Source organism: Hippoglossus stenolepis, chromosome 21, assembly GCF_022539355.2.
Source record: "Hippoglossus stenolepis isolate QCI-W04-F060 chromosome 21, HSTE1.2, whole genome shotgun sequence".
NCBI lineage: Eukaryota > Metazoa > Chordata > Actinopteri > Pleuronectiformes > Pleuronectidae > Hippoglossus > Hippoglossus stenolepis.
Genome location: NC_061503.1, coordinates 16,175,113 through 16,197,595, shown reverse-complemented (window position 1 = coordinate 16,197,595; position 22,483 = coordinate 16,175,113). Strand labels below are relative to the sequence as shown.

Below are 22,483 nucleotides of genomic sequence, written 5' to 3'. Positions count from 1 at the left end.
CGACAAGGGGGAGGGGGGGGGTCCTTTTTATTCGATTATTTTTGACCCTTTGGATTAATTTAAACTCAATTTAAATCCGTAGATGACCCACGGGGCGTTTTAATAATCGATTAAATTGGATTTTATTTGATTAATCGAAGGAGGAAGTTGGGGCTTTGTCTCCCGGTTCAGAGATGGCCGCCCCCTGCTGGAGGTGAGGCGACACTGCGGGTTTCCTCCCCTCCCAAAACAAACACCCTCTCCACTTTGTCACTTTTCCCCTGTGTTTTTGAAGAAGCTCGTAAAGATGGAGGAGCTCCACACCCAAGGCGTCTTAATGGCCGAGTCCCTGCAGCAGAGGACGATGGACCAGGAGCGGCTGTGGCAGGTCGTCACTCACATGGGAGACCCCAAAGCTGCCTTCCTGCTCCTCTTCCCCTTCACCTACTTCATCAGCAGGCGAGCCGGGGTGGCGGTGCTGTGGGTGGCGGCTCTGTCCGAGTGGCTCAACCTGGTGTTTAAATGGTAAGGGCCGCCATTGTGTGTTTTTTTATTAAAACAGGGCTTTCAATGTGCAGAGTGAAGCCCCTGCAGTGGTCTGTAGCATGTTAGCATGTAGCTAGCTAGAGTCAAACCCCTCCCACCCCTCCTCCTCCTCCTCCTCATAGAAAAGCCGGTCAGTGTCACGAAGCTGCAGCGTCACACACCATAGTTTTTATTTTTCAAGTATTATCAATGGCAACAATGGAAGTTAGACACAGTTGTGTAGTTTATTTTGTTGATGTTGGAGTTTCCGGGACAGAACTGTAAATGGTGGGGTTCGACCCCCGGTCCAGCTCTCTGTGTCGTCCGATTGGAAACAGACAAAAGAGGAACCAATACGTTTCTGTCTAGTTTTCTTTTTCGTTTTCGTTTTCGTTTTCATTTAATTCTCAACATTTACCACATGCAACATATATTGATATGATATAAATAGTTTTTAGTTAAACTAAATAAAATAAAAAGTCAAGGTCATTTTCTTTTATAGATTTTAAACCAATCAAATATTAACCAAAGAACAATAGAAAATACCCAATATTTAAGTAGTTATACTTAAAGTGAAATGTATTGTTAAATAGGAGTTAAATAAAGACACCATGGAATGATAATCAATCAAATAAACAGTTCTGTCAAAAGATAATTTAATGTTCATCATTGACACGATTGCATAATGAGATCCTGGTCAGTTAAACAGGATAATGATATTAAAGTCAGAGGGATTATTATAGAATGCATGTAAGAGGTGGACTGTTTGGTTTTAGAGAGAAGGACTATTCTGTCAAGATTCAATTCAAGGTTATATATGAACAAGTATCAGTAAATGTGAAGTATGTGGGAAAATATGCACTGACAGGATTTAAGAAGTTCAAAATAAGACTCAGGTAGTAGAAATTATTGCTAGAGGGGAAAGACAGAAACAGGTTCTTCATAATTCAAAGGGCAAACATGAAGTCAGGAAGCAAACTGTGGCACAGTGGGTGGAGACAGTGGTGTCAGTTATGTGTTGAAAAGGTTTTTTCCCCCAGGATGCTGTTTGGAGAAAGGCCGTTCTGGTGGATTGGTGAATCTCGTCTATTTGTGGACAAGCAGCTGATAGTTCAGCAGTTTTCCTCCACCTGTGAGACGGGGCCAGGTGAGACGTCCTCACTTTGTAACACAGATGAAACTTACTTCATTGTCCAGCCAGAGCTTTAAACTGGCATCTGTTTCTCAGGCAGTCCGTCGGGACATGCGATGGTGACAGCAGCATGCTGGTGGGTCGTGGTGTCCTCGCTGGGTTCATACCTGTACTCACGTACCCGCAGGTGTGCTGCTTAAATTAAAAAATGATGTCTTGAAAATGAGCACAATATGAAAACTGAGCACATCAGAGCTGTTTCCCTATTAACGTCTTTCTCTGTGTCTCCAGTTTGGTGCTATCAGCTGCTCCCTTCCTGTTCTATGTGCTGATGCTGGTGGCCGTTGGAATGTCCAGGATCTTCATCCTCGCCCACTTCCCTCACCAGGTCATCGCCGGCTCCATTACAGGTCTGTCTACAGTGACACGTACAAGTGGACGTATGGAGTATGAGTGGGCTGCAAGGATTCAATCCATAACCAGCACTTCTTCACACTGATGAATCCAAAATTACCATAAAATCTCTGTTGATTTGAATTCCTGCTGCAGCCTAATGCACTTAAAGACAATCTGCATATATACCATGGGAAAATATCTGATAGGTAAAAATGTATACTGTCTCATGGTATATATATCATGGGGATTATTAGATTTTTGAAACTGATTATTTGGTTCTTGTCAGGTTTCATTCTGGGGGTTGTCTTGAGCCGCAGAGTACCAGAAGGTCGCCCCCTGCTGTTCTTCTTTGGCGTCAGCATGGGTCTGCTGCTAAGTGCTCTGATTCTGCATGCTGGATTAGAGCAGCTGGGAATCGACCTCTCCTGGTGAGTAGCGACACTGACTGATCTGTCAGGTACAAGAAACCTGTCCTACCTTGATACCACTTATTCTTTCCCACAGGTCTATTGCTTTGGCTAAGAAATGGTGCAGCCGCGCCGAGTGGATTCGTCTGGACACAGCTCCGTTCTCCTCCCTGACCCGAGATTGTGGGGCCCTCCTTGGTTTGGGGCTGGCGCAGTACTGGAAGCCTGGAGGATGGTCTCTGCCTTGGGCTCCACGCGCTTTATCTTTGGCTATTTCATCCATGGGACTGTACCACGTGAATCGGCTGCCACTCCCAGTCCGACCACAGGCCGTCTTCTATGGCCTCTTCTTTGTCAAATTCGTCATCGTGCCTCAGATTGTGATAGTTCTCGTCCCTGGAGTGGTTCACCTCTTCACACACAAAAAGAAGAAGGACTAGAGACTGTTCTGTCCATCAGGTGTTTTCCACACCTCTGGGGACTGTAGCTTTCCTCTTACAGGACAGTGTCTGTAAATACTTTAAACATCTAATGGATTTCATTGGTACTGTTGTAGGTACAGTCACTGCACTTTTCGTCTTGCTCTTCGAATTCAATCAGCATTTATAAAACGTTTCGTTTCACAGAGCTTCATCAGGTCATCGATTTGGTACAAAAGATGACGGGTCTGAGGCCTAAAACCTCATTGATGTGTGTGTAAATAGTCTGGGCGGATTTATTATATATTCAATAATTTTGATTTATAAATCTGTCAATGAGACCTGATAAATTAAAACCTGGCCAAGTATGTTCCTCCGGAGATGGACAGTAGGTCAGAGCTTTAACAGAGAGAATACCAGTCTGTTGTTTACTCTTGAGGTTCATCATAAAAGTATATTTCAGTTGTTTCAGTTGTTTCCAGTTTGTTCTGTTTGTAAGCTTTACACATATTTTTGTCATTGTACTGAATTGCATTATATTGGGTAATAGTGTATTATAACATAGTAATTGATTTTTGTGTCGCCACACTGACGTTATGTCGTTTCTTGGACTAAAATCAATACATTACATTTGTTCTTTGAATGCACACGATGAGTAAAATAAATAACTGACATGCAGGGCGTGTTTCAGTTGGTAACCATTTATAAATATGCTCTTTTTTGTTTTTGACTGTACAGATTACAATCAGTTATCATGAGATAAAAACACATTCTTTTTATTTGTTTTTAATTAAACTTTTTGTCACAGCGATCTGAAAGCTCACATTTACAGACAAGAGAACTCTGCTCAGCAAGCAAATACATTAAAAGAAAAGAAAAGAACCTTTTCCCTTTTGTCTGGCGAGGTTTGAGGAAAATGATAAGGACAGTTCAGGGATCGCAGTCTCCTTATCTTGATCCAAACACTGTATCACACACCAGAGCCGGGACACTGCTATACATGTTTCCGCTTGAGCTCGTGGAAAGAATAGAACATGCATCAGACTATGTACAGCAAACTAATATACACACACAGCTTGAAACCATACACCCTCAAATAGCCTCAACTGAGAAGTCCAGTTTAAATTAAGTATTTTACAGTTTATACCTTAATCTCTGTGAAGATAAGTCGGGCGATTCTCTGGTAGCAGGTGAACTGAGGATAAAGAGGAGACGTTCAGGAGGAGCCGTCTCCTCTTAGATATTCTTTATCTAGAACCAAAATAAAACGTTACAGACAAACGGTCTATAACTTTTTCCCACATATACAAATAACTTGAATATTCTCATTATCCCACTTTTTTCAAGTCAAACTCCAGATACAGAGTTTCTGAAATGTCAGTCTTTCATTTTTTTTGTTTGCAGTAGATTCCACTTATTTTCAAGGCGTGTGCAGGACCAGTGGATTGGACTGGCTCATTTGGAGACTTATTGATTTTTTTTAGTTTATTTTTTTATCATTACTTAAATATGATCGGCTTCTTCAAACAGACTTTGCTTAACTAACGAACCCGAGCTGGACGGAGTGGAACATCTGAGCCAGTATATACAACTTGTGCTAGAAAGTCTATACATCTTCACCTGTTTAAAAACATTGTTTGCTCTTCATATTGTCATTCATCACTGCTTTGTAAATCATATGGTAATAATAATAATAAGTGTCCATGATAGTCTGGTATCAGTGGCCAGAGGTCTGACCCATCACACACCCACGTTCTCCAAAATTTCAACAATCAGAACAACACAGTAAGTAAAATACATAAAGTGCACCCTTAGTTAAGAACTTAACAGGCATTTTTAGTGCAGAGGTGGCGGCGTAAAAATGCATTATGGGTAAAAAGAAACGGCACGAGATAATGCAGGAGTTAGAGGGAGAACGTCTGCAACAGTGGTCGTGTGTATGCATTTGCTTGCTTATAGTCGCTGAGCACTCACCATGTTAACCCATCACTAGCATGTATGAACGTACAGTGTCGTTACGAACTGAGGAGGGACTAAGACGAACTTTGACTCTTAAAGATTCTTTTAGTGTTTATCATTTGATCAGGATCATTCAGATAAAAGATGATTGAACGTTTCTGTCGACAAGGATTCAAACTGTAAACACAGTTATTGCACTTAAGGCCTTTTTTCTTTTCTCCCAATAGAGCAAACTGTCCTCAAAACAAAGATTAAAGAGTTCTGTAAAAAAATATTAGCTTGTTCAAAACCACAGCAACTGATGATTTGCTTGTTTATACAAGACGATGGTTAAGTAAGTTCTTGACAAGGAGCCGGAGACAAATGTTATAAAACGTTCACAGGAATGATGCTTAAAAAATGAAAAACAGAAAATCTAGTGTCTCAACCTCAGAAATGTCTCAGCCTTTTAAAGGTGCACGTATTTACTTTCTAATATTCTGGGATCAGTTAGATCCTGTGATCGACTCAAACCTGAAACAATTTGTTGATCAATTGATTGACGGGCAAGCGTTTTGATAATGAATTCATCATTTCAGTCAGATTTTGCTTTTGAACATCTTTGGGTTTTGGACTGATGGTCGTTTGTCTCATTATTATAAAGAGATAAATCAAAAACATGTGCTGGAGATTAACGGAAAATGAAAATCGTTGGTTGCAGCAGTAGTTTACATCGAGGGCGTATTGCAGCAGGAAAAGCATAAACCACGACAAAGTATGTTTTTCTTCTATTTTGTCAAACACCGAGGTATTAATGTCTCTCAAAGTTGGTCTCTGTCCCTCCTCCCTCCTCCTGGTCGCTTTCCATATGACTAGCAGTGGGACACAAAGGCAGGAGTAACAGAATACAATTCAAACGCAAACTATGTTTTGTTTTATTTCTATGTACAATATATAACTTAATTATAAATATTGTCATTTTTCTCTAAGTACTGAGTTGTTGAGCCATTTTAGTTTTTTCTGAGCAATGTACAGTATTGAACATATAGTATTGTATTACATAGAATAGAGCCTACTAGCAACCTTGCTTAAGAGCACACTTTGAAAGAACAGAGGATGGATACAGAGTCCACGAGTAGAGTCCGATTATTGGTACTTTTCGCTCTGTTGTGTTCACCTGTGGGAACTTTGTGCCTCACCACCATTTTGGAAGTGCACTGGTCTTTGAATCAGTGTGAGATCAGAATTGCGGAGAGCCTCCCGTTTTCTTACCTGTGTGCAGAGTATGATAATGAAATAATCGCTTCACCGTTGTGCCTGCTGTGTGGTTTTCTCTCTCCGACTGGATTTGTCTCTCGTGAGTTTCTCTAGGACAAGTTCGTCCGTGTCACATGTACAAGGGTCTGTCCAACCGTCCGTTCGCCTCTAACAAGCCCAGTCCCACCAACCAGTCACAGACAGGCCATCACACGTTCGACTCCACAAATGGTCTCTTTGGTTTGATGGGGGACGTGGGGCCTTGGGTGCGGGAGTCACGCGAGAGCTGGCGGTACATGTTGTCCTGGTAGGCCTGTGCCACGGGCAGAGTCCTCGCCACCTTGACGTCCGGGTAGGTGGGCACCTGGCTGACCCGCTCCAGGATGTCCCCACCGCCGCGGGAGCCGTTAGCCAGTTTGCCCAGGGAGGGGGGCTGGGGCTGGGTGTAGTAGTCCTCCTCCAGCAGGTGTCCGTTTTGGGCGTTGTTAGTCTTGTTATAGTAGGCGATGTTGCCCAGTGAGGCGGGGGGGCTGTAAGTGGAGCCTTGCTGGACCAGCTGGCCGGGAGAGGTGGGGCTGATCGCAGAGTCCATGGACGTCATGCCCCTGGACCACGTGGGCTGATGCAGGTACTGCTGAGTCCGCGCCGTCTTGTCTATGATGCCCATGAAGGGCGTGTTCCGAGAGCGGCTGGTCTCGCCCTGATACAGCCCCCCGCCGCCCTGCGAGGGAGAGATGGGAGAGATGTCATCACAGCTGCGCTCATATGTAGCTTGCAGGGGGATCTCCATCTGCTGAATGGAAGAGGAAGGCCTGAAGCCCGGCGCCAAATTCGAGGTGGATCCAGTTGAGATGTTGTTGCTGGAGGGGGAGAACCGAAGGCCTACGCTCTGAGAATGGATGAGAGGCCTGGGGGTGGGCACGTGCTGCTTCAACTCAGTAGTATTGGCACTGACGGGGCGTCTCACCATATGAGGGATCTCAGGCGAGCCCAGCTGACAGGGGGGCATGGCATTTGCACGCTCCAGTACATGTTCAGAGACTGGGTAGTAGGCGGCCGACTGGCTGCGGCTTATCTGAGGTGTCTGGCTGTAACGGATGCCCCCTGGGCCCCCGCTGCTGGCGCGGTAGGCAGAGGAGGGGCGCTGGGGTAGCTCATCCTTCAATAGGCTCGACTCCATAACCCCTCCTCGGCCGCCGTGCTGACAGAGGGCCCCAGAGCTGAGGCTGGCCTGGACCTGGGGCATGGACCGTCCATCCAGGGAGGGCTGATACACCAGTCGGCTCTCCACATCCACCGAGCCCCCTTGGTAGCGACCACCCATGGAGTGGCCCATCTGGCCTACGTAACTGCTGTTGCCCATTACATTGCTGGGCTGGTTTGTGCGGACTATCTGGGCTATAGAAGGCTGGAGGCGAAGGCCCTGGGCTTGGTGGTGCTGGGAGGATAACGAGGGCTGGGAGCTCAGTTGGAAAGAACGCTGACTGCTCATCTTAGAGAGGGGGGATTTGGGTCGGCCGGGGTGCTGCTCTGTCTGGTAGCGCACAGGAGACCCGGACTGGGACCGGTACAGACAAACACTCTCTACTGGCGGACTGGCTCTGTATTGTGCAGCCCGACGTAAAGGGGAAGGCGGTGGGCTCTGGTGATCCATTCCCTGACCCCCGGTGCCCATAGGAGGCGGGCTGAAACGGTAGGATGGCTGGTGCACCGGGGAGGTGTGAGGCGGGCTATGGCGGTAGTGGGAGTTCTGATGCGTTGGGGATAAAGAGGGCGACGTTGAATGGTACGTCCCGCGGGTTGGAGAGGACATGGAGGACGAGGTGGGGTGATACTCGTAGGGCTGGCCCATGGGCGAGCCTCCGGTTAAATAGATCTGATCTGGATGTGTGGGGGAGAGCGGTGGGCTATGAATGATGGGAAGGCTGGAGGGGTTGGAGAGGGAATCGGGCGGGGGAAGACCCATCGACATGGCCTCCAGCTCCTGCTCCAGGTAGTCCTCATCCTCAAACAGGTCCTGGACAGGCTCCATGTCCTCCAGGCGGGGCTCTGGGGGAGGGGGGAGAGGCATGGAGAGGGACAGTGACTCCTCCTCTTCCGGGGGAGGCGTAGGAGGCGGGGAGGGAGGAGGCTCCATTTCCAGGTCCTGCTGCTGGTGCTCCTCCTGGCTGAGCATGTGAAACTCCTCCTCCACCCTCTGGAGCAGCCGCTGGATCTCTCGGTTGTTGGGGCACTGCTTCATGGCTTCATTCAAGTCCTCTAAGGCTTCAGGAAATTGTCTGGAAAGGGGACAATGATAGAAAGATGGATAAACATCGGAAACTGAACTGTAGTCAATGTATTTTGGGGAGAAAAGTTGTCATCGTCTTAAAATGTCGAACAATTGACAAAAGAAATCTGCGAGTAAGAGTCAGAATGTGATTCATTACGATGACACGTATTGACTCTGATGTGTAGTGGTGTGTGAGTGTGTACCTGCTGCTACGCTTGGCGCGGGCCCTGGCGTAATAAGCTTCGTAAGATTTTGGTTTCAGTTCAAGTGCCTTCGTAGCAAATTCCTCAGCCATCCCAAAGTCCTGGAGAGATGGAGCAAAGCAGAACAATATGGAACAACACCCACATAGGAAAAGGTTGTCGACAGCAATATCCTCATTATCGTGCGATGTTTAAATTTGGTTTGGTGTTTGGTTTTATTATAAAAAGTTCATCTAAAACGGTGACATTCTATGCAGTCTTTACCAGACGCTCGTTGTTGCACTTCCGCCGACTTACGTTCATTTTCCTCCGACATCGGGACAGGTTGAGGAAGAGCGATACTTTGAGTTCCCTGAACGTCTTGAGGTCCTCGCTGAAGCCTTCGCGTGGAAACTTTTTGAGGGCATACTGATAACGCTGCGCCGCCTCCTTCACCTTCCCCTTCTGTCGGACACACACAGAGAAAAACCTGGTCGTCCTTCTTTCACCATGAACAAATAAATCTGAAACCAGAGCTAATCACGAAAAAACATCCATTGCTGCTAATAATTACCCACGCCGTGTTTTCATCTGCATTTGTTTGTTAGAAGGATTACGCAAAAACTATTCAGAGGATTTCCATGAAATCTTTGAAAGGGGTAGAGACTCAAAGAAGAACCCATGAACCCATGAATTTCTTTCTCTAATATTGTGAGTTTGGCCGTGTTTAAACATTTTTGTTGATTTCTCAGAGAATAATTCAAGGATCTTGATGAAAAACCTCAAGCATATTTATGAGTGTTTGAAATTTGGTGCGGTTTTAAATTCAAGGGGACTGTTCGACCTTGGAGGAGGGATAACATTCTACTCCCCTTTTTAATAGTCTGTAGAAAATGCTGTATAATTTATCCCCAGTGACCCCAAACAAAAACGACACTACACGGATCAGTCCTTGCTGGAAAAGTATCTTTGAGTTTCACATTTGAAGGATATTTATCATATCACCGATGATCTGTAATTCACACTCTGAAATGTGAGCGGCAGATCGCCTGCTCTCTGACCTTGTAGAAGCCGTCCCCCTCCTCGATGAGTTTGCTGAGTAAGATGATCATGATGTCGGGTTTGGAGGTGGCCATGGCCCATGTGGCTGGACCTGGGGAACACAGGGAGGAGCAGATGGAAAAGAAAACCACAGTGAGACCGACTCGACAGTCCTGAGCAGAAGAGGAGGGAGGAAGGAAGGAAGGAAGGAAGGAAGGAGCGACTGGGAGTCACACTACACACAACATTAATATCAGGGATGAGTACAACAGTCAAAATGGTTAATGGATGAGAAAAGACAGGCAAAGATTACAAAAAAATCTGCGGTGAAATCCCGAGAACACTGTGACCTCGCCGTGGGACGTCCCACCTGGGCCAAAGAGTATTTGCTGATAACTATGAGCCTTTTTTTTTAATCTGCTGGGAGTCGCAGGGAGCTGGAAGTTTGTCTGACTGAAGTGCAAAATGAGCACGACTAGAATTTTTCTTTTTAGCCTTTCATTAAAATGAACTTTAGCGATTACCTGCAAATAGGTTTTGGCCCAGGTAAACTCACTGTAGATGTACAATACAAAAAAAGAAAAGTCACATGGTCATGTCTTTCAGTTGAGACACATTTCTTTCGTCTTGTCAAGAAGTGCAGATGTAACTACCTCCACCAAGGAGGTTTTGTTTTCCTCTGTGTTTCGTATGACTGTCAGCAGGATTACTCAAATAACTTATGGACGGATTAACATTGAATTTGGTGGAAGGATCAGGAAAGATCTGGATCATGGGGCGTATTACTATCTATTTTTCACGAGATCCAGCATCTTTAGGGGACTGACAATTTGGTGCAGATCCAGATCTAAATCGGGATCTAGTGAATTTAAACGTGGCTTCACGGGGGACAAATGGACCTTGGCGGAGGTTTTCTAGTTCTTTGTGCTACTGACTAATTCAGTAACGGCAGAAAAGCAGAAGAACACTCATCTCCCTTTAAAAAAAACTGGAGCTGCACATTTCTTCACACTTCATCACCGCACAGTGTTTCATGACTGAGAATCAAACACAATCCCTTGACTGGAACTGAGGTGCATGTTCTGTAACTGAGCGACAGCAATCCTTGACACACGTAAACACACACACACACACCACAGAGATGGAGGAGGAGAGGGGATCTTGCACAAGGGGGACACAGTGGCAGGTACAATAAACAAGAGAGGCAAGCAGGAGGGGATATAACGGAGCTCTGCAGGCGTTAGCTGTCCTCTGAGCTGGAGGAGGTGGTGGAGGAGGTGCAGGAATGCTGCTGACTGGCCTAGCTGACACTGACGAATCGTCTGGAAGATGAGCGATGCACAGTACAGTGGTGTATCACCCCGGTCTGTGGTGGTGGTGGTACAAAGGAATCAACAAATACATGCACTTCCGCTAAATCACGACCCACGCAAGTGTTACTGAGGGCTTTCCGGCATGCATCTGTGGGATGGGAGGTCAACACCTTGGTACGACGTCACAGGCTGGAGGTTCGGGCATGCTGTCATTGACCACTTGAATGTTAGCGTCTACCTCTAGGCAATCCTCGACTGCATCTCTGTCAGTGCTAATACCTTTGCGTGTTATTATTTGTCAGTTTGAGATGGTTTTGGTAGCTAAGCTCGCCTGCCGACACTTAGGACGACACAGACAACACAGAGAGAGGAGATAGAGCTGTCAAAATGCCTGGTGGGGTGAGAAGTCGACAGCCTTGGCTTTACCTCGGGGCCGACTGGGCAGCGTCTGACATCCTGGGGCCGGAGAGAGAGAGGCGAGGGATGGGGGGGTAAAAGAGTGAGAGAGAGAGAGAGAGAGAGAGAGAGAGAGGGGCGGTGGGTGTAGGGAGGAGGAAGAAAGAGGGAGGAGGTCATGAGCGAGGGAGAGGAGTGTGAGAGGGAGGGCGACAGAATTGCCAGAGAAAACAGGGGTGTGGGAGTGCGTAGGAGAGAGAGGAAAGAAAGAAAGACAGAGAGAGAGAGAGAGAAAGAGAGAGAGAGACAGAAACAGCAGGTGGGTGAGAGAGGTGATGGTGGGTGGTGGTGGTGGAGGAGGAAAAGTGAGAAAAAGGAACACAAAAAAGCAGCAGTGAGAAGCGGAGATAAGTGCCTCGGCAAAATAAAAAATAACAAAAAAAAGGGAAACATTTAAAAGAAACACCACAAGCGCTAATAACAACCTGTCTCTGAGCAACCGCAGAGGAGGAGAGGAGAAGAGAGGGAGGAAGAACTGGGAGATATCATAAGCGATAGAGACAAACATGACAGAGAGAGAGAAAGAGAGAGAGAGACGCAGCAAAACAACAGTGGTACAAGAAGAAACGGAAAGAACACATCAGAGCCATAAATAGCTGAGGAGAAGCAGCATGATGCGGCAGCGTGGGGGGGGAGAGAGAGGATGACATACGTACAGTAGCAGGAAGTGGTTTAAGCTACATGGAGACACAATCCTGAATCAATGGCTCATTGCAGTAAAATGCCACGGTGCTCGATAATAAGCAGCGGGAGGCGAGAACTAAAAAAAAAAGGGAAGCGTGTTCCATCACTGGATTCTCCGTCATGCAGCTCATGCTTTAGCTCCAAAGCGTGATCCTTTCAACCAAAAATCTCAACTTGTCACTTCACGGCAGGCAAGTGACCTTTTTTTTTAATTACGATGCTGCGGGTGCAAGAGATCCTCTGGGTGCTAAACGTCTTCAGTCCGCCAACGCCGCTCTTACCTATCTTGGCTCCTTTCTTGAGCAGGGCGACCACCACCGACGTGTTCCTGCAGCCCACCGCCCTGTCGAGGGGACGCATCCCGCTGTAGTCGACGTGCTCTATCATGGCCCCGTGGTCGACCAAGAACTGGACCTGACCAACACAGGGAAACGTTGTGAGGAGAACAGTAAAAAAACTGGGAATTATATCTCATAACTGCCTCAAACAACAAAGAGATCAGATGACCTGTGTTTATATACTGTAGGCAGAACTCTCTAACTGGCCACCTACCACTTCAGAGTCGCCATAGAAAGCCGCCAGGTCGAGGGGCGTGCGTCCGTTCTTGTCCGCGTGGTCGGTGGCGGCTCCGTTCTCCACCAGGCAGTGGACGACAGGTAAGTGGCCCTTCAGACACGCCCAGCTCAGAGCGGTCAGACCCTCCTTATCCATCAGAGACAGAGAAGCTCCTGTAGAAAGACATGGAGGAGGTGAGACACAGAAAACTGCCTTTCAATCTAACGTCTCTTATATATATATTACATCACATTTACATACTTTTTAATGGTGATTTACCTTGAGCTAGTAAAAACTCCACAGTCCCCAGGTGTCCCTCTGAGGCGGCCATCATCAGAGGGCTTCGACCCTGCTTGTCCGCCAGGTTGACATCTGCTCCGTGTGTGAGGAGGAGGTCCACGATCTAAAAGGTCATTATATTGTGAGGTGAAAATCAATAATCAAAGTTCAGCAGTGATAACATTTTCCAGAGCATTATGATGAAGGGAAGAGCACGAACCTGCCAGTGTCCCTGTCGAACGGCGCTGAACAGCGGGACGATGCCTCGTCTGTTGGGCTGGGCCACGGCCGCACCTTGTTCCAGTAACAGGCGACAAACCTCCAGCTTCCCCCGACCGGAGGCTGCGGTCAGAGCTGGAAACACACAGACACACAGTCAGGGAAGTTAGTCTGGTAAACACGGTGTGGAGAAATGAGACTTTTACATCTTTTAAGTGCCGTCATGAGTTTATAACAGGTAAAAAGGTCTGTGGGAAAACATCGGGAAGGATGAGGAGGGGAGAGGGAGAGGAGAAGTAAGAGGAGAAGAGGAGAGAAGATAAGAGAGAAGAAGAGAAGTAACGAGGAGAAGAGGAGAGAGGAGAAAAGAGGAGAGGAGAAGAGGAGAAAAGAGGAGATGAGGAGAAGAGAAGCAAAGAGGAGAAGAGAAGAGAAGAGAAGAGAAGAGGAGAAGGAGAGAAGAGAAGAGAGGAGAGGAGAAGAGAAGTAAAGAGGAGAGAGGAAAAGAGAAAAAGAGGAGAAGAGAAGTAAAAAGGAGATGAGGAGAAGAGAAGTAAAGAGGAGAGAAGAGAGGAGAGGAGAAGAGGAGAGAAGGAAAGAGAAGAGAAACAAAGAGAAGAGAAGTAAAGAGTAGAAGAGGAGAGAAGAGAATAGAAGAAGAGGAGAAGTAAGAGGAGAAGAAGACGAGAATAGAAAAAGAGGAGAAGAGGAGAAGTGGAGAAGAGGAGAGAGGTAAAGAGGATAGAAGGAAAGAGGAGAGAAGACAAGAAGAGGAGAAGACGAGAAGTGGAGCCCACTCGAGACGTTTTGGGAGCAAAGGCCTTTGAACAGACATCTTCTCAAATGTACTGATTATGATGTGAATAATTAAAGCAGAGTGAATATATGTCTCATAATCAGAGGCAGCGAGTGGAAGCGTGACCCTGGTCAAACCTCTACAATCCCCACAGTTCACAGTGAGTAGTACATACAGATATATACATATACTCCCTCAGGCTGAATCCTGTACTTTCAGTTGACCTACACTGCAACGCATACATAAAAACAAAACGAACGAGGAGGTGACGCCTGAATGAGAACACGTCCCCTCTCCCCCTGACGGCGAGGAGCAGCCGCTCCAGCCCTCCCACGTGGGGGTGGGGGGGGTAGCGCTGGCAATGAGGTTTCATCGCTCCAGGTTACGATGGCACATTATATTCCTCAACACCATTCCACAGTGCAATCAGACTCGTCATTTCTGAGCACCCTGGAGCACACTCATCCATCCATCCCCCACTCCTCTGTGAGCCCAGCCCCGTCTCTGCTCCGATGACACCACTGCACTGCCAGCAGCAATCTGACGCAGCAGCAGACACACACACACACACACACGATCCCTCACATCCGCACTGCAGCGCAGCGCAGAGCGCGCACACACACACACACACACACACACACACACACACACACACACACACACACACACACACACACACACACACACACACACACACACACACACACACACACACACACACACACACACACACACACAATATGTTTGATGATTCCACAACTACACCACACATTAGCCATTCCCAGTCGTGTGTCCGTATTGATTTCAGGGTTTTATCGGTGTAGTGTCTGGCTGCAGCAGGTATCCCCACCTGTCTCCCCCCACAGGGTGTCGAAGTTATTGATCTGAGCCCGCTCCACCTCCTCTTCGTCTTTCTCCGGCAGGTCCAGCAGGTAGGAGACGATCTGATGGGGGAGGGACAAGAGTCGATGTGACACGGATTAACCTCCAAGTTCACTTGAAGAACACAAAGATGAAGATGTTTGATCGAAATAAAACCACTTGTTAGATAAATGTATTTTCCTTCAGATCGAAAAGCCTAAATTTTTCGATCATCATCATCATCATCCCCATTATTCCCACCACCATCGTCACCACCATCACCACCTTCATCATCTCGCCCCCCCGTACCTCTGTGTATCCCATACTGGCAGCAGCGATGAGCGCCTGCTGCACGGCGTGGCTCTTGGTAAACGCCGCCTGTTGTTGTGTCTGTGGTGACTGTTGCTGCTGATGCGGCCCCATGCTCCAGTCGCTCTGGATGAGGTACTTCACCACCTCCATGTGGCCCCTCAGCGCCGCGTGAACCAGGGCGCACTGGCCGTTCTTATCCAAGTGGTCCACCTGTTGACGGGATGAGGATTTGATCAGGCACACGAGTAAAGCACAGGAGGCAGACAAGTGGCGTTATCTGTCGGACATTCATACCTTTGCTCTCCTGCGGCAAAGAGCGGTCACGATGGACATGTGTCCCCCGGCGGCGGCGTAGCCCAGCGGCGTCAGACCACTTTCAGACGGGGCGTCGACAGAGGCGCCGAACTCCAGCAGCAGAGCCACCATGTCCATGTAGCCCAGGTGGGAGTGGACGCACAGGACGGGGGCGTTGTTCAGCACCTCCGTACGGTAGTTCACATTGCCGCCGCCCATCATCAATAACCGGCTCACCTGGACGGAGAAGAAAATGAGTAAATACAAAAGTAACACAACGGCATGAGGATTCGAACTTCATCCGGAGAGAGGTGGACGCCTGTGGAGCGCATTTCAAATTCTCTTGTTGCCCAGAACATGTTGAAATATTCTTCAAGCATGACCCCCCCTCTGCCACGTGAGAGCCTGTACCTTGATGTTGGGGGTGTAGAGGTTTCTCAGTGAAGAAAGTGCAGCTGAAAGGCCCTCGGAGCTGTAGGATACCCACAGGCCTTGCAAGATAGATGAGGAAACCCCAACTTTCTTGCTGAGACCCTTGAACAGAGAGAAGGAGAGAACACATTCATTACTCTGGCTCCACACCCCCACTGCTGTGCATGTATACTGCAGACAGAGGTGGAGACTCGTGTAGTTCACCTTGAAGATATGTGCTTTGAGGATGTGATGGCCCTGTTCGATAGTCTGTTGTCTGTTCAGCTTGTTCTCCTGCCGAGAAAACCAGAAGGCCAGAAGGGTGTGACCGCTCCTGCAGAGACGACAAGCACAAAGCGGTTCAGTTCTCCAGAGGTCGTTACCCCGCGTCACGATCCACAAAATATAATACAAGGAATAAAATGTTCCAGGGTTGAAAATATAATACGTCCCCTGCTAGATAAATATAATGTTCCTGTGACCGACAGAGAGACTTCTATTAAAACACGACTGTAAGTTACACAGAGCTGCTTGTAGAAAAATCAACCATCACATTTCTCATTTATAGAACTAATGCGGTCTACATACATTTCTTTACAGACTCAAATGAGGTTGTGTGACCTTCGACCATCGAAATCTGTTAATTTATGAGTCTGAGTGAACATTTGCAGCAATTCTGATAGGATTCTCTCGAGGTTTTCATAAAACCTGCAGGATAATGTGACATTATAGTGAGACAGGGCATTTTGTTCTTGTTTTAATTCCTTTGCTTTAACGGTCCCTCTCTTTTCTCTGTCCCACCCCGACGTCCTCTTTCCACCTGGGGTGATTAAAACTCCTGAAGCAAAGCGTCTGTTTTCCAGTGACCTTACGTCAGAGTCTGGGAACCTTCCTCCTCCACATACAATGACTTTCAGCATTAAAGGAAATAATCCACTGTGTCTCCTGTCCGTCCTCACCTTGGGTCACACAGGAACTTTGTCTTTTCTCCTTCCTCTCTCCAGATCAACCACTCCCTGAAGGACGGGTGAACGAACATCCTGGTGCCGTCCCTCCTCTTCACCAGGAAGACCGACAGGTTGTCCACACGTTGCTGGAAGTCCTCCCAGTCCAGCGTGCCCTGCAGCCACAGACATCGGCTCCACGTTATTTTATAAAACACAGTTTGCGGTTGATTCCTGTATGTTTCTATGTCTGTCTTTTTAATCTGCTTGCTGTGTTTTAATATATTTTCATATTTGAAACGCTTTATTTCACTGCTGCCCATCTGGGGCAGGACTCCTTGGCAGAGGAGATTTTGTATCTCAATCTGACCTTCATGGTTAAATAAAGGATATGTAAAATTAAACGTATTAAAACAAGTCTTTACATATAGTTTTTGTCATCTAAAAAGTGTGATGTAACCACAGACGTGCGCTTGTTGTCTAAGCCATACGTGCTGACTCCAACCATAAAACCATCTTTGTTAAATTTAATAAATAAATTAAATACAATATGCATTTATATATTATATTATTAAACCGTCAGGAAAGTTGGCTTTAACTTTTAAGTATTTAACATTAAACATTTGTGGCTAAATAAGCAGCAAGTTAAGAAAAGATAACTCTCTTCTACAGTGCAATGAAAACATTTGTTTCAATGTATTTCTCTAAAGATCAAAAGTACCAAAATCTTCACATTCTTCTAATTCCTGCAGAAAGCCACCAAATGAGGGTTAAGAAGGTTAAAGGTCTCCAGGTTGGAGGTCCTGTCTAATGTTGGTACCTGCATCGAGCCGGCGTTGATGGCCTGGTATATCTGCTCGTCGTTCAGCGGATGCAGCGACGCCACGGCCACGTTGAGCAGAGGCAGCGCCCGCTCGAACGACGACTGCGTGGGGAAGCGCATGTTGCACTGCAGCAGGTAGACCTCGGCCAGGTTGACTGGGACCACCTGTGGGCAGGACGGAGACAACGTGCATCACAATGCTGATCACCACAACACAGCATGAATAATGGATTGTGTTTGTCGAGCACATCTTCATCTCGTCCTCGTGGTCTTCCTCATCATGAAATATACAGCATTATTTATGAAAAAGGTGTTCGATTCTGCCTGTCAGGGAGATTTGAGCTGCTACTGCTACACAAAGCATGTCCGAGTGCAGGTAAAAACTAAACCCTGACGACTCCAGACCCCAACATCCCCCTCATCTCTTCCCTGTTGCTGTGAACTCAGTAGTTTCTGCTGTGGGCTACAACGCCAGCCTGGTTTTTGGCCTAAATATATTTGCATCTGGCCAAGTGGCACCTTTAAAATGTGCTGAATGAGCGATTAGCAGGTGATGTTTTCAAAGAGCAGTGGATGACGACCATCACTGCGGGACTTTGATACTAAAGGAAAAGTCTGGGGCTCTAAGAACATTGTTTTCCCAGTAGACCGGTGGATTTATTTCATGACTGTCATAATAATAACCTTGAAAGGGAAAGAAATAAATCTAAAAATATGTGCACTATGTCTATGTCTTGAGATTTGACTTAATTTCCCCTATTTTCTCAACAACCATTCATCTCATCAGCTTCAGTGTTGATACGATTTGGACAGGGTGATATGTTCTTTATTAATAAACTAAATCAACAAGCGATCTGCAGCATCAGTGGCTGGGACGCATCAACACAACGATGGCAACGACAACTGATTCTCCACTCGGGGGTTGCCAGTTATTTCAGGACATCTTTCTCTGCCTCTACATCTCTGAGCCTGTGACAACCATCACAAACGCACCTTATAGCTGGAGCTCTTCAGAACCAGGTAGCCCTTCTCGATGAGGTCAAAGGTGAGCTTGAGGTACAGATAGGAGCCCTGACTCAGGGCCTTGAGGTGGGCGCTGAGCTTGCCGAACGTGGTGTTGTCCATCTTGCCGTTGAGCGAGATGTTGTTCTGGATCTCTGGGCTGCTGTGGATGCGGTGCAGGATGTAGCCCTGCAGGTCCTGGTCGATGGCATCGTTTTCCTCCAGGCCGTCCAGAGAGATGCGGTGGAACGGCAGCGCGTTGGTGATCTCCTGAGGAATCAGAGTGGTTTCAGTCAGGGGACTTGTTTTTGGCAAAATCGTCTTAATAATAGAACAGCCGACATACTCGCCACCACAGGTAAATGCTGTGACATGCTGTGAATAACTAGTGGAGTTCTTCCTCATGAATAAAAGATGAAGTGAAAGGAGAGAGGAAACCAAACCCAAAGAAAATCTGATTAAAGCCACTTCTATCCATGTCGTCTGCATAATGCTCGCAGAGGAACGAGGAAGAGGTCAGAGACAAAGAGGGCAGAGACGCATTCAAGACAAATTCAATATTGTTGGTCAGTGGCCCACAGGTGATGCAAACATAACCCACTGGAAACGCTGATGTAAAACCCTCTGTGTTGGTAGTGGAAACAACACAAACAACGAGTACTTAGAGGAGAAGATGTGGATTTACTGTCCTGTACCTGTAACGTGGTTCTGACTGTGACCACCAGCTTCAGCCAGGGAGGGAACTTGTTGATGGTTTTGGTGAGGAAGGACACGATGGTGTCTCCGTAGTCCGGTTTGTGGAACTCTGCCTCGTTCAAACCGTCGATGAGGATGATGAGGTCCTCCTCCGAGCTGATCTTCCTCTCTGAAAAACAAACAGGTGGCGGGAAAACTGAGACACGCGTTTAGGAAACGTATTTGAAAATTATTCTCTCTCTCCTCAGCACATCTTGGCAACATGTCTGAGGCAAGTTGCATTCTGGGTAGAAAGTCAAACTTCACTATATTCTGAAAGTCATCCTCATGGATTTAGTTTTCATTTATTTTAAAAGGAAAACTTGCAACAACTTGCCAGTGAACTTTAATGTTGATTAAGTTAAGAATACTGTGCTCTTACAGACGAAGGAGTCTGAACATCAATTACTGTTAAATTAACAAAAATTCACTGTGTGTGAATTGATAAATTAAAGTGACAGTAGAAACCACGTCTTGTTTTTAACTCTGTTCAACTCAAATTGATCTTTATTACGAATAATTGAATTAAACACTTTTCCCTTTTTTTAATTCCTCATCAAAATTACAATATAATTGACATTTGTATATTTATTGCATGAATATAAAGTATAAAACTTTGCCATTCACTGATTTCATTCACTGAAAAGTGTATTAACTTGGATTCATGTCTCTGTTCTTGGATTCTTTCACTTCTATGAGTCTCAATTTTTTAGTTAAATCAAATAATCTGTTTTGAGGGGAAATGTCTCTTTATGCATTTACACACACATTCTATATGCTGTGCTTTTTTCTGTCAAACACTGTTGGGTTCAGTATTTTGCCCAAGGACACTTCAGAATGCAAACTGGAGGAGCCGGGGATCGAAACACGACTTTCTGGTTAGTGGACGACCCGCTCTACCTCCTGAGCCACAGCCCCTTTATTTATCGATATTTAGGTGAAATCTTAATCTGCAAAGTAAGTGGAAACTACCTCTTTCAGATAAATGTATAGGAGTAAAAAGTACTTGGCCTCTCTGGGAGTCAACACTATTTTCACCTGCAGCCATCTCACCTTTGTAAAGTGTATCCAGGGGCTCGAGCACCCCCCTCCTGAAGGAGGCCAGCGGGTCCTGGACGCAGGAGCGCAGGCTCAGGATGCTCTGGAGGTGCGGCTCCCTCAGCAGCTGCTCCCTGTAGGCGACGAGGTGCGGCGAGCGGCACAGCAGAGCGGCCACGTTGTGCACGAACTCCGGCACCAGGCAGGTGTAGGCGTTATCCGCCTGGCAGTAGTGATACGCCACCACCTGGGGGCGACAGAGAGTTGGGAGAAGATGATGAACCAGTAGAGAAATGAGAAAGTGAGTGTGTTCGTCCCCCTCTGGTTAATCCTCACCTCAACAACCTTTGAATATTACAAAAAACGATTGATATCAGTGTCAAGGAGCACGGGACCCAGAGGACACGGTTATAAAAACAAGTCTTCTTTTCTCAGGGCTCTGCCGCGGCAAAGCCAGTTTTCTACAACTCATGTGGGATTGACTCAACTTCATGGTGGATGATTGCAGTATAATGAAACATAATACTTCTCGTTTCGCTGCACGGTTTCAGCCATTAATAATTCATGGCTTCCGGCTGGAGTTAGCTCATGCATGCTCATGTGTGAGATGTCTGTGGCACGAAGGAGTCAAGTGTTAAACTGTCGTATTTCCTCGGCCATGTACTCAGATGAATGTTTGAATGAATTAAAAAAGTTGTCTGAGGACGGACGTGCGGCGACTAGGAGGAGCCCGGTGGATGTTCTGAGGCAGCAGGTGTGACCGAGAGCTCAGACGGACCGAGAGATCACAAAGAGTTCGATTTTTCGGAGGCGGTGATCAGAGGGCAGCGAGGAAAAAGGCGAGGGGGAGGACAATACAAAAAAAAAAGATTAATCAAAATGAAATGCTAATTTTTGGTCACAATGGAATAAAGGGCTTTAAAACAAAAGGGGTGAAAAAGGGAGTGAGCTCAATTATTAATGCACAGAGTTAACAAGATCTAATAGCTTGGCTGGGAAATGGCTTTCTGCAGGTATAAATATTTCATAAGGCTCCCTGGCAAAGTTGTTTTTTCTTTTTTAAACACATCTGCATAATGCATCAGGCTGGGAGTGGGGATGCAGATGGCTGAGCAGCAGGGGAGGGGTGGGGTGGCGGGTGGGGGGGACCGAGGCGCAACAGCAGACGAGAGGAAGAGCGGGAAAAAGAGGCGGTTTCACACATCGGTTCCACGCAGGTGACGAGACGCTGAACAGCCCGGGAACAAGAAAGAAAAGTTGCTCATTTATCGTAACTTATTTTGAAGTTCTGAGTCGATGATATTACGCTGATGGTGTAAAACGTTGGTTGAACGGAACCCGAGCCACGTGCGCGTTTGAACCACGAACGTGCACTTTCACGAGAGCGTATCATTGGCTTCCACCTGAGCTGTCACCAACTGAAGACTTAAAAAAAGGAGCCGTGTTAAATTATCTTGCATTTTTTCCAATTAGAGACAAACTGCGGCTTGGAAATTTCACCCTGAACCACAAATTCACTATTATAGTAAAATGAGCTTTTTCATTTTACAACAAAATTTCCTTTGTTGCAGTAAAATATGAAAGGAAAAAGAAACTATTAGCAAGCAAATGAGACCCTTGACACAATATTTGGTTATTCAAATATTTTTTTTTTTCATTTCAAATGGCTGTGAAAAAACGGGAAGTGGGGGTGTGGGGAGGCAGAAATGTTCCTAAGTGGTCTGGGATTGTGCACTCGTCTATTAAATGAGAGCAGAGGATTTTATATTAAAATCCTCACAAACACACTTGTTTAGAGTCTGTGGCTGAAACTTTTGAATAATTCAGATTTGTAAAAAGGAGGCAATGGGAGAAGAAACAAATGGACCATTAGAATAAAACTATTCAGAAATAAATGTTCCACCTATATTATTCTGGATGTCTGGGATGTTGTGTCTGTAAATCAGACGCTGAAATGTAAAAGTGTGTGGGATTACGTGTGTGTGTGTGTGTGTGTGTGTGTGTGTGTGTGTGTGTGTGTGTGTGTGTGTGTGTGTGTGTGTGTGTGTGTGTGTGTGTGTGTGTACCTGAGACGCCAGCCTCCTCATGCCTTCTTCCTGACGTCGTCTCATCTCAGGGGTCCCTGGACAGCTGCCTCCTCCCAGGGTGCCGTGCGTGGGCTGAGGCTGGGTGAGAGGGAGCCCCTCTCCATCTGGACATAACAGGACGAGACA

General features: G+C 46.5%; 2 protein-coding genes across 7 annotated transcripts in view; one reads left to right on the top strand and one right to left on the bottom strand.

Moving 5' to 3' along the window:
* The first annotated feature begins 2 nt into the window (after positions 1-2).
* On the top strand, positions 3-3,329 carry g6pc3 (glucose-6-phosphatase catalytic subunit 3). 3 transcript variants are annotated; one of them, XM_035145416.2, is made up of 7 exons: positions 3-193; positions 275-504; positions 1,545-1,651; positions 1,733-1,823; positions 1,928-2,046; positions 2,319-2,460; positions 2,537-3,329. In XM_035145416.2, the coding sequence occupies exons 2-7, from the start codon at positions 287-289 to the stop codon at positions 2,877-2,879; spliced, it is 1,020 nt and encodes a 339-aa protein (XP_035001307.1). In that variant the 5' UTR covers positions 3-193; positions 275-286; the 3' UTR covers positions 2,880-3,329. The 3 variants fall into 3 exon arrangements, with proteins under 3 accessions (XP_035001307.1, XP_047194339.1, XP_035001308.1); XM_047338383.1 differs by lacking the exon at positions 3-193 and having other exon boundaries at positions 201-504; XM_035145417.2 differs by lacking the exon at positions 3-193 and having other exon boundaries at positions 391-504; positions 1,531-1,651.
* Positions 3,330-3,543: 214 nt separating this feature from the next.
* tanc2b (tetratricopeptide repeat, ankyrin repeat and coiled-coil containing 2b) overlaps positions 3,544-22,483 on the bottom strand; it is a 121,837-nt gene continuing 102,897 nt past the window's right edge. For 2 of the 4 annotated variants that reach the window (XM_047338382.1, XM_035145404.2), the window contains 20 exons: positions 22,337-22,461; positions 20,286-20,517; positions 19,193-19,362; positions 18,489-18,767; positions 17,493-17,660; positions 16,688-16,848; positions 15,954-16,062; positions 15,729-15,851; positions 15,318-15,554; positions 15,021-15,233; positions 14,701-14,794; positions 13,056-13,189; positions 12,836-12,959; positions 12,554-12,729; positions 12,283-12,415; positions 11,288-11,317; positions 9,569-9,660; positions 8,826-8,972; positions 8,529-8,629; positions 3,544-8,332 (listed from right to left, as the gene is read on the bottom strand). In XM_047338382.1, the coding sequence (XP_047194338.1) occupies positions 6,262-8,332; positions 8,529-8,629; positions 8,826-8,972; positions 9,569-9,660; positions 11,288-11,317; positions 12,283-12,415; positions 12,554-12,729; positions 12,836-12,959; positions 13,056-13,189; positions 14,701-14,794; positions 15,021-15,233; positions 15,318-15,554; positions 15,729-15,851; positions 15,954-16,062; positions 16,688-16,848; positions 17,493-17,660; positions 18,489-18,767; positions 19,193-19,362; positions 20,286-20,517; positions 22,337-22,461 (4,919 nt within the window). In that variant the 3' untranslated portion in view covers positions 3,544-6,261. The remainder of the gene's footprint in view (positions 8,333-8,528; positions 8,630-8,825; positions 8,973-9,568; positions 9,661-11,287; positions 11,318-12,282; positions 12,416-12,553; positions 12,730-12,835; positions 12,960-13,055; positions 13,190-14,700; positions 14,795-15,020; positions 15,234-15,317; positions 15,555-15,728; positions 15,852-15,953; positions 16,063-16,687; positions 16,849-17,492; positions 17,661-18,488; positions 18,768-19,192; positions 19,363-20,285; positions 20,518-22,336; positions 22,462-22,483) is intronic. The other 2 variants (XM_035145402.2, XM_035145403.2) reach the window with 1 other exon arrangement.